Source organism: Antennarius striatus, chromosome 3, assembly GCF_040054535.1.
Source record: "Antennarius striatus isolate MH-2024 chromosome 3, ASM4005453v1, whole genome shotgun sequence".
Lineage (NCBI taxonomy): Eukaryota > Metazoa > Chordata > Actinopteri > Lophiiformes > Antennariidae > Antennarius > Antennarius striatus.
Window position 1 is genome coordinate 28,695,001 of NC_090778.1, and position 11,474 is coordinate 28,706,474.

General features: G+C 51.6%; 1 protein-coding gene and 1 long non-coding RNA gene across 5 annotated transcripts in view; one reads left to right on the forward strand and one right to left on the reverse strand.

The window, feature by feature from the left end:
• Nucleotides 1–1,312, forward strand: part of hmcn2 (hemicentin 2) — a 54,631-nt gene extending 53,319 nt beyond the window's left edge. The window contains exons 78-80 of the mRNA XM_068309903.1: nt 1–75; nt 159–285; nt 372–1,312. The exon at nt 1–75 is cut by the window's left edge and continues 45 nt beyond it. Coding sequence (XP_068166004.1) covers nt 1–75; nt 159–285; nt 372–750 — 581 coding nt within the window. The 3' untranslated portion in view covers nt 751–1,312. The remainder of the gene's footprint in view (nt 76–158; nt 286–371) is intronic.
• LOC137592051 (uncharacterized) overlaps nt 1–10,640 on the reverse strand; it is a 20,509-nt gene extending 9,869 nt beyond the window's left edge. For 2 of the 4 annotated variants that reach the window (XR_011034985.1, XR_011034986.1), the window contains exons 1-3: nt 9,145–9,291; nt 2,679–2,858; nt 1,314–1,420 (exon numbers count right to left, since the gene is read on the reverse strand). This is a non-coding gene — a long non-coding RNA (uncharacterized lncRNA). Of the gene's footprint in view, nt 1–1,313; nt 1,421–2,678; nt 2,859–9,144; nt 9,292–9,397; nt 9,669–10,212; nt 10,356–10,512 lie in introns of those variants that run through there. The other 2 variants (XR_011034988.1, XR_011034987.1) reach the window with 2 other exon arrangements.
• Nucleotides 10,641–11,474: the final 834 nt, after the last annotated feature.

Below are 11,474 nucleotides of genomic sequence, written 5' to 3' on the forward strand. Positions count from 1 at the left end.
GCAACGCCATCGGTAGCTTCCAGTGCCTGTGTCCCGCAGGCTACCAGCTGCTAGCCAATGGCAGGAGCTGCAAAGGTAGGCTGGGCTAAACACCTCACACCCGACAGACTCCTCCCCCTTAACGTCCACTCAGCCCGTCTGTCTCCTCCCCCCCGCAGACATTGACGAATGCGTGGAGCAGGGCATCCAGTGTGGGCGTAACCAGATGTGCTTCAACACCCGAGGGGGGTACCAGTGCATGGACACGCCCTGCCCCGCCTCCTACCAGAGAGGGAGGAGTCCCGGGCAAGTTGCACCAATCAAAAACCTTTGAGCAGTTGTGGTTTTGTTTCCTGTGTGCACACGTAACGGTGCTTCCTGTTCCGGTGCAGAACCTGCTACAGGCCGTGCTCCCGGGACTGCCCCCCAGGGGGCGCTCCTCTGCTCCTGCAGTACAAGCTGCTCACGCTGCCCTCCGGCATTCCGGCCAATCACAACGTCGTGCGCCTGTCGGCGTTCTCGGAGTCGGGCGTCCTTCAGGACCGCACCTCCTTCGCCATCCTGGAGCAGGAGGCGCAGACGGGCGTGGCCAGCCGGGTGTTCGGGGTCCGGGACGAGGCGGGCCGGGGCATCCTGTTCACCCTGCGGGCGCTGGACGGGCCGGGCCTGGTGCGCCTGAAGGTGCAGGCCACCACCATCTCGCTGCAGGGCCGCATCACCTACCAGAGCATCTTCATCATCTACATCTCCGTCTCCACGTACCCCTACTGAGCCCCGGAGCCAACACCCCCCCAGACGGGCCCCCAGAGACCCGGCGGACTCCTGACGCGGGCGGAACGGGTTCTGTTTGGTTAGAGAGCAGAACCGACCCGATTCACACGCCGATGAACATTTGATTGTAGGACGAAAGACGACCTCTGACCCTCCAGCGTCCATCACGACCCGCTGGTTGTTTTCCTATGATGTCATCTCTCCAATCGGCTCGGCTTTCAGCGGTTCTGAAAGTTTATGTCCCCCCATGATTTTAATTTATTTAAGGCGCCCGCCTCCGGTCCCAACGGACCGCTTAATCAGCACCGTTTGTTTTTCTACTCTTCTGCGCTGATGATGGTGAATGTTCATCGTCTGCAGCTCGAGAACACATGACCTGTATCGTTCACTAGTGTTCACCAGTCTGACAGCTTCACTTCCACAGTAGAACCACAACAGAACCACAACAGAACCACAACAGAACCACATGTAAAGTCACCTGACAGCCAGAAGGTCTCCCACCTGTTGCTGTAAATGAATCAGACCTTTGTAGAAATAAAGTTATAACACCTGTGTGTTCACACCTTCATGTCCTCCGCTCTTAAAGGGACAGTCCACCATAGAGGTCCCTCTGGACGACCCGGGTCAGGTGACCTCCAGCCAAGCAGTGCTGCAGTGATCCTCTGAATACCTGAAGAAGAAGAGACTAGTTTAAGCACCTGAACTAGAGACTAGTTTAAACACCTGAACTAGAGACTAGTTTAAACACCTGACGAAGAGACTAGTTTAAACACCTGTAGAGACTAGTTTAAACACCTGTAGAGACTAGTTTAAACACCTGAACCAGAGACTAGTTTAAACACCTGAACCAGAGACTAGTTTAAACACCTGAACTAGAGACTAGTTTAAACACCTGAAGAAGAGACTAGTTTAAACACCTGAAGAAGAGACTAGTTTAAACACCTGAAGAAGAGACTAGTTTAAACACCTGAAGAAGAGACTAGTTTAAACACCTCAAGAAGAGACTATTTTAAACACCTGAAGAGACTAGTTTAAACACCTGAAGAAGAGACTAGTTAAACACCTGAAGAATAGACTAGTTTAAACACCTGAACTAGAGACTAGTTTAAACACTGAAGAAGAGACAAGTTTAAACACCTGAACTAGAGACTAGTTTAAACACTGAAGAAGAGACTAGTTTAAACACCTGAAGAGACTAGTTTAAACACCTGAACTAGAGACTAGTTTAAACACCTGAAGAAGGGACTAGTTTAAACACCTGAACTAGAGACTAGTTTAAACACCTGAAGAATAGACTAGTTTAAACACCTGAACTAGAGACTAGTTTAAACACCTGAAGAATAGACTAGTTTAAACACCTGAACTAGAGACTAGTTTAAACACCTGAAGAATAGACTAGTTTAAACACCTGAACTAGAGACTAGTTTAAACACCTGAACTAGAGACTAGTTTAAACACTGAAGAAGAGACTAGTTTAAACACCTGAACTAGAGACTAGTTTAAACACTGAAGAAGAGACTAGTTTAAACACCTGAAGAAGAGACTAGTTTAAACATCTGAACTAGAGACTAGTTTAAACACCTGAAGAAGAGACTAGTTTAAACATCTGAACTAGAGACTAGTTTAAACACCTGAAGAGACTAGTTTAAACACCTGAACTAGAGACTAGTTTAAACACCTGAAGAAGAGACTAGTTTAAACACCTGAAGAAGGGACTAGTTTAAACACCTGAACTAGAGACTAGTTTAAACACCTGAAGAAGGGACTAGTTTAAACACCTGAACTAGAGACTAGTTTAAACACCTGAACTAGAGACTAGTTTAAACACCTGAACTAGAGACTAGTTTAAACACCTGAAGAAGAGACTAGTTTAAACACCTGAACTAGAGACTAGTTTAAACACCTGAAGAAGAGACTAGTTTAAACACCTGAAGAGGTCAGTGGGTCGGTTCTCCCAGTGGGTGTGGTTACGTGGTTCCGTTCCATTGGCCGTGTCTTCAGGTGGGTGTGGTCCTGTGGTTCCGCTTCCTGTCACGCCTCCTATCGGTACACGTTCCACTCCAGATGCGGTGAACAGACGTGTCGTCTGGCCGAACCAATCGGGTCGTCTGTAATCAGGTGGGTGGATTCAGTTAGACTGACTCAGCAGTCTGACAGCAGCAGACGGCCGTTCTCACGAGAACCTGCTCAGGGGTCAGGGAGGTGAAATCAGCCAATCACACGCTGGCAGCAGATAACATGAATGAATGGAAACGTTCCTTGGGAGGGGGGGCGGTGTGTAAACAAACAACACATCCTCAAATTATTGGTTGCATTGGAAACTACACCCCCACTCCAAAACCCGAGTCCTCAGGTGACCCCAGAATGAAGCTAGCGTTCCCCGCGGGCCCCCCAGCTGGACCGGACTGATTGGTCACCGCTGGACCGTGCTGCCCCCTGACCCACCATCCAGAACCGTCTCCTCACATTTAAAGGGAGCCGGCGGCGCCGCTGCGTCTCTAAGTCAGTGGCTAGCGTAGGCTAACGTTTGTGTAGCAGGCCTGAAATTAGCATAGCAGTTCAGAGCTAATGTCGCTAACAGGAGTCTGTAGTCCCAGAGTGGCTGGGTTATGTGAAGCTAACAGACATCTGCTAAGCTACTGCTAAACAGTTCAAGCTGATCCAAAACGTAACAAGAACGAACACGTGACACACCGATCTGTGTGGAGCAGATTAGCTTCCTGCTAACTCAGATGCTAATCCCGTCAATCTGTGATTTTAAGACCCTTCAACAAACAGAAGCAGCGACGCGAGAACTTCAACAGATTCGTGAACCCAACAAACGATAAAAAAACGTTAATGGAAAGACGGGAAAGGAGAGAAGCGTTTATTCCTCAGCAAACAGCCCACCGCGGTGGCTTCATGAAGGCTTCATGAAGCCTTCATGAAGCCTTCATGAAGGCTTCATGAAGGCTTCATGAAGGCTTCATGAAGGCTTCATGAAGGCTTCATTAAGGCTTCATTAAGGCTTCATTAAGGCTTCATGAAGGCTTCATTAAGGCTTCATTAAGGCTTCATTACGGTTTTACAGATTGGCTGTGAGATGTGGAATATTCTGCCAGGCAGATGGGAAGCCTTCCCCCGCTCCATAAAACCCTGAGCCATGGATGCTGGAGGCGGGAGGCGGGGACCAGGAACTTCTCCCCCACCGCTTCACACGGACAGGAAGTCAGCAGACCCGCTAATGAGAAGCCCGCTAGCAGGCAGAAGCAATGGAGCCCAGAGCGGATCCTCATCGTCACCTCATGTCGATGCTAACAAATTCAGCCGAATGTCACAAATGAACAGTATCAGAGGTTGTAATTCAACCACAACTAGAGATGAGGTCATGAATGAAGGTGTAACAAGAATAAGCTAACTCTTATTAGCTCGTACCGTTTGCTAGGTCCAGTTCTCTGGGCTCTTGCGCCTTTAGGACGACTGGAATAAAAATGTTTTACTGGTTCTGCTGCGACAGGAAACAACATTCAATGTTCTCTCAGCATGAAAAGCCAGTGTTAGCATGTTAGCGTGTTAGCGTGTTGCATTTTAGTGTTTTTAATTATTTCGGAGGGTCTTTGGGAAGTGGAGTCTCGCTCCATCCACATCCATCATCAAAAAAACAAAAAATAAAATAAAATAAAATGAGGTCATTTTTTATTCCATTCCAGACGGTTTTCATTGACGCTGCTCAGAGCGGTGTCATTGAAACCGGCTGAGTCGAAGCGGTCCAAAGCAGACTGAACATGAGTAACGCACACGCCAGGACTCTGCTGCCTGGAAGTGTGGGGAGATTGAGTAATACTCTGATGTGGTGACTGGGAGCTGATGGTTAAACTGGAGCCGAGGATGTGGAGACGCAGATGTCAAGACTCCACCAGGAGGTCACCACTGGAGATCTGGACAGGATGGAGTCCCTGACGGGGGCCAGGACAGCCCCTAAGACCAGCTCCGTCAGCAGTCCCGTGAACGCTCTATGACGTCGCTACAAAGTCTCTATGAAGTCTCTGTGAAGTCTCTGTGAAGACTTTCTCAAGTCTCTGTCAAGGCTCTACAAAGTCTCTGTGTAGTCTCTATGAAATGTCTACAGACTCTAGCAATCTCTGTGGAGTGTCTATTAAGTTTCTGTGCAGTGTCCAGGAAGTCTCTGCAAAGTCTCTGCGTAGGCTCTACGAAGTCTCTGTGAAGTCTCTGTGAAGTCTCTGCAAAGTCTGTTTGAAATCTCTGTGTAGTCTCTGTGAAGCCTCTATGAAGTCCGTGTCTCTCTATGAAGTCTCTGTATAGTCTCTACGTAGTCTCTATGGAGTTTCCATGAAGTCTCTGTGAACTATCCGTGTAGTCTGTATGAAGTCTCTGCGAAGTCTCTATGTCGCCCCGCCACCTGACGCCCCCCCGCCCCTCTGATCGGATTCTGCTGACATGTTTTAATCCGTCGCCGCTCATCCATCCATTTCCAGATGACAGATTAAGTTTCTCACTTCTTGCGGCCGCGCTGCCAAAATAAACGTGATTATAAACATGTGTATGTAGCGTGTTTGTGTGCCCTGCTGGAAACCACTATGACATGATGTAATATTTACTGGTTTCCATAGCAACGGTGAAATATACTTATAACACAATGGCTGCAGAAGGCCAAACAATAATGTGGGTTAATGAACGTGTTAAAAAGCCGGAGCTTTATTTATAACACGAGCGCCGACGCCGGGGCCCCTAAATCTGTCGGTAGTGATGTGTGTCACCGGCGGGACGTCCTGAACGCTGAAATCTGAGCTCGAACGTGAAATACGGCTCCAATTAAGCGGCGTGCTCAAAGCGGCGGCGTGTCGCTCTGTGTGGTTCGCTGACATCATCCTTCAGACGACGTTTCCTGCTCACGTCAGGCAGCGGCTCGCCAAGAACATCACCGCCGTGGAGACGCGCTCACCTTTAACCAGCAGAATGATGTCATCGCTAACCGTTTTGCGCCGCCAGCCACCCACAATGCCCCCCCCCCTCCCTCCAAAGACATCATTGAGCCCCCCCCCCATCTAAATCAGCTCCCATATGTTCTAAACATGTTGGCTAGCGAGCGCTCCTCCTCCCGTCGATGACCTCATCGTTCCATCTATCGCGGTCCTTGATCCGCCGGCCAAGCCCCGCCTCCTAGCGTAGCTGCCCTGGCCTGGGGGGGGAGGAAAAAGCCTCTGCTGGGCTTTTCGCTACGGATGGAGGTAAAGAGACCCTCTGGGCGCCATCCATCCGGAGGCTCCACGCCACCGTTTTGGGTTCGCGTCTCCGGTTAATGTCTTTCACATCGGGCCGGCTCCCGGCTCCTCGCCGTTTTTCCAAGAAGAATGAATTTCCAGACTCAAATAAATAAAATTATATGAAGATCTACAGGCAGCGGTCCAGGGACGCTGAAACAACACCCTGATGGTTCACCGTCAGCAGCAGCTCCACGCAAACACTGAACGGAATCCCGTTAAAACGGTTTAATGCTCATCTGGTTTTCACTGCCGGAGCCTCGCAGCCGAACGCCGTTTCTGTCCTGGGTCCATCGAAGACGACGGAGAATTATTTCAGGTGTGAGTTGAGATTAAAACACGTTTGAATCTTTTTTTTAAAGCGCCGTCAGCCCCAGACGGCTAACGCCTATTAGCTCCATTAGCCTCAGTTTCCATTTCCCCGAGCATCAGCAGTTTGCTAATCGCCCCGGTGGAGGGGTAATTGTCAATCCTGCCCCGGTGATTGCTCTCAGATGCCCCCCCCCCCCCATCGTGCTCCTTCCCACTGGTAAAACGGTAGCTTCTCACGCTAACGCTGGAGCACCTGAGGCTATCTACAAAAATACCACTCCAGTTAGCGGCTGGCGGCTACATGCTAACGTTCTGCTGCTGAAACGGGTTCTTTATCCGCTGAAACTGAACCAGATCAGGACCAGAACTGGACTGTGTGAACGTCCATGTGAGGCTGTGAGGAGAGAGAACCCAAGCTGTGCCCCCCCGGCCCCCCGGCCCCCACCTGTAATCACACGCCTGTTAAACAGCCTCTAAAGTTCAAGTCGCCTGGTTTGAGGCCCTGAGCAGCTGTTCCGATGGGGGGGCCGGTGTTTCTTGAAGACGCCATGAATGCAGCGACTTCCTGTCAGACGCCCACGCTTCATTCTGAATGGGGGGTTGTGGTGGTGGAGGTGGGGGGGTCGAAACATCTCTGCAAGGCCGGAAACGGATCCACATGAATCTCCTGATATCATCCAGATCATTGGAACAGCAGCAGCTATTCTTGTCTCCTGGAGTAACAGCCAATCAAAACACAGAAGCACGCAAGTAACAGGGGGGCGGGGTGAGGGGGTGTCCAATCAGAACCTGGTCCACAGGTCACTTCATAGAAACTTTGTCCTGGACTGGATCAATCCAACAAAAACAGATAGCATTCAACCTGAAAGCACATCAGGCCCCTGATTGGCCGAGCCTCGTCATGTGACTCCTGCTCAATGAGAAAATGCTACAAAAATCTAGAGTCACCAGAATCAGTCTCCAGGACGCACCCACCTCTCCAGGACACACCCACCTCTCCAGGACACACCCACCTCTCCAGGACACACCCACCTCTCCAGGACACACCCACCTTTCCAGGACACACCCACCTCTGTAGGACACACCCACCTCTGTAGGACACACCCACCTCTCAAGGACACACCCACCTCTCAAGGACACACCCACCTCTCAAGGACACACCCACCTCGCCAGGACACACCCACCTCGCCAGGACACACCCACCTCTCTAGGACACACCCACCTCTCTAAGACGAACCCAACTCTCTAAGACACACCCACATCTCAAGGACACACCCAACTCCCAAGGACACACCCACCGGTCTAGGACACACCCACCTCTCCAGGACACACCCACCTCTCCAGGACACACCCACCTCTCCAGGACACACCCACCTCTCTAGGACTCACCCACCTCTCTAGGACACACCCACCTCTCTAAGACACACCCACCTCCCAAGGACACACCCACCTCTCAAGGACACACCTACCTCTCAAGGACACACCCACCTCTCAAGGACACACCCACCTCTCAAGGACACACCCACCAGTCTAGGACACACCCACCTCTCCAGGACACACCCACCTCTCCAGGACACACCCACCTCTCCAGGACACACCCACCTCTCCAGGACGCACCCACCTCTCCAGGACACACCCACCTCTCCAGGACACACCCACCTCTCCAGGACACACCCACCTTTCCAGGACACACCCACCTCTGTAGGACACACCCACCTCTGTAGGACACACCCACCTCTCAAGGACACACCCACCTCTCAAGGACACACCCACCTCGCCAGGACACACCCACCTCGCCAGGACACACCCACCTCTCTAGGACACACCCACCTCTCTAAGACGAACCCAACTCTCTAAGACACACCCACATCTCAAGGACACACCCAACTCCCAAGGACACACCCACCGGTCTAGGACACACCCACCTCTCCAGGACACACCCACCTCTCCAGGACACACCCACCTCTCCAGGACACACCCACCTCTCTAGGACTCACCCACCTCTCTAGGACACACCCACCTCTCTAAGACACACCCACCTCCCAAGGACACACCCACCTCTCAAGGACACACCTACCTCTCAAGGACACACCCACCTCTCAAGGACACACCCACCTCTCAAGGACACACCCACCAGTCTAGGACACACCCACCTCTCCAGGACACACCCACCTCTCCAGGACACACCCACCTCTCCAGGACACACCCACCTCTGTAGGACTCACCCACCTCTCTAGGACACACCCACCTCTCTAAGACACACCCACCTCCCAAGGACACACCCACCTCCCAAGGACACACCCACCTCCCAAGGACACACCCACCTCCCAAGGACACACCCACCTCCCAAGGACACACCCACCTCTCAAGGACACACCTACCTCTCAAGGACACACCCACCTCTCAAGGACACACCTACCTCTCAAGGACACACCCACCTCTCAAGGACACACCCACCAGTCTAGGACACACCCACCTCTCCAGGACACACCCACCTCTCCAGGACACACCCACCAGTCTAGGACACACCCACCTCTCCAGGACACACCCACCACTCTAGGACACACCCACCTCTCCAGGACACACCCACCAGTCTAGGACACACCCACCTCTCCAGGACACACCCACCTCTCCAGGACACACCCACCCACAGGTTGTTATGTAATCCTAACAAACACTTGTTAGAAACTTGGTAATCTAGTCTTCCTGGATCCGTTCTGGATCTCTGGGCTTCCGGAGACCCAGATCACATCGGATCACATCCGATCACATCCGATCACATCCGATCACATCCGACAAACTGCATGGAATCATTTCATACTCATTTTTGTGACGATCAGATGAATCCCCGTCTCCTTCAGTCGTCATCAACCTGACGCTGATGTTTGTGTGAATCCAGGAATGATTTACGGACTAAAAACATCTCTCAAGCAGAAACACTCGAGCTGCAACCGTGAGTTTGTGTCCGATGAGCCGACAGACACGACGCAGATCACAAATCTGCAAACACGGAGTAAATTGCAGGCTGACATCAGTGGGAACGCCCCCTTATATAATTGCGAGCGCAGAATTACCTCAGAAGTCAAGAACGGGCCCTTGCTAGTGAAAACAACCCCGAGTCCAATAAAGACACCACTTCAAGAGACGGTCCTGAAGCGGGACGCCAGCGCTTCCTGGGGGCGGCGTCCCACGCCACGCTCAGTTTGTCTTGGCGTGATCCTCCAGCTGGATGCACCGGGTTCTACTTCCTGGGGTCCGACTTCTGAAGACGTGACCTCCAGTGACGTGACCCCCCCACCAGGACCCGGGGAGGAATCTGACATCCATTCATCACGGCGACAGCGTGACCCCCCCTGACCGTTTGGAGCATCCTGAGGTTATATTTAGCTCATCCCCTCCACGTTCACCAGACGTGACGGTTTGTTGTGTGAAACTCTGCAGACCATAGCAACCGTCGCCGCGCTGATGTTGATGCAAATAGCGTCGCTCTCGACGACCGCAGCGGTGAACGGCGAGGGAGGAATGATGATTGGATGTGAAGCTGCGGGTAATAAATCAACACCCTCACGTAAACGGCGACGGGGGTTTCATCCGACCAGCCCAGAACCTTCTGGTTCCTCGAGGTCTGCTCGCCACTTGTAGGCTGAATATCTGCGATCTGATGGCGTTTGATCTTCAAGTCTGCAGCGATAAAATCTGAACTTTAAGATCGGGCTCAGCGGAATTCCTCTCAGCATCAGAAATGAGCTGTGGAGAACGTGGACCTGCTGCCAGCAGCGGTTCTGTTTAGAAGAACCGTTGGTTGGTATCAGAGACTCAAGTGGTTTTCCACATCTGCCTTTGTTGGCCTCAAATCACTCAAACCTCTTCAGGCTCAGCACCAACATACCTTCAGGAGCTCGTAGCGGCTACCCCTCCAGAACATGACGCCCCTCAGGTTCAGGGTCACCCGTGGTCTCCAGGAGTCAAACAGGAGCCGAGCCAGAGGTCCAATCATCAGGATCCTCTCCTGGGGAACCAGCAGGAGCTCATCTGTGAATCATCATCCTGCAGGTTACCGTGGAGACCTTCTCATAACTCATTCCGTTTCATTTTTCTATTATAATAGCCGTCATTATTATAGCCGAACCCGTCATGAGTTTTGGATCAACTCCAGGTTTCTGCCTGTTAAAGTCAGGTTTTCTCTCACCTCCCTTCATGTTCTTCTCCAGTCGTCTCCCCCCAAAAACCTCAGCTGTTCGACCTAAATAATGAATAACATCAGATCGTGAAGCAATTTAAGAACAAATTAAAGACATGAACGGCCGTCAGAAGGAGAAGACCTGAAGCAGTGGAAAGAAATAACAGAGGCAGAGAAGACGGAGATGATTCCAGTCAGATGGAGCTTTGTATCGGGACGACCTTCACACGACTTCCTCGGAAAATCCGGGGACAAACAAAAGGAATGTTTCTGGAGTCGGAGCAGATATGGTGAAGCACATGGAGCAAATCCCGTCTCCAATAGCAGGGACAGTTAAGGACAGTTAGCAGAAGAAACAAGAAGGCAGAAGGATTAGGCTGAGTTTAGCATCCCACCTGAGAACAAGCCTACGTAGGCTACATGTAGCAGCTAACGGTCCTGATGCATTGCTAATCAAGGTGTTTCTAATTTCAGATGGAGCGGCAAAGCTAACACCAGTTCTGATTAAAGATCAGACGTAGCTGAAGGTGGATAAGTTGGGTTTTCGTCCAATCCCGTGTCTCCTTCACCTCCGCTTCCTGTAGGCCTGCTGTCAGGTTGTGTTTGATGACTTATGTTTACAGCTGAAACGACGCTTTAGGGGGCGGGGCATAGAGCAGCACCGTAGGGTAGCACTGCAGAATCCATCTGCAACCAGGACCCCCCCTTGAAAACGGAGAAGTCCTCCGTTCAACATGTGAAGCTTTTTCCAGCTACACGTCATCATTTATCACGTCCAGCGCGTTCCCAGTAGAACCGTCATTCCAGAGCGTTCCCAGTAGAACCGTCATTCCAGCGCGTTCCCAGTAGAACCGTCATTCCAGAGCGTTCCCAGTAGAACCGTCATTCCAGCGCTCGCCGGGCGGCGGCGGGTCAAACGCCTCAATCAGTCTTTGATCCTCGAGTCAATCCCGATCAGATCTGGACCTAAA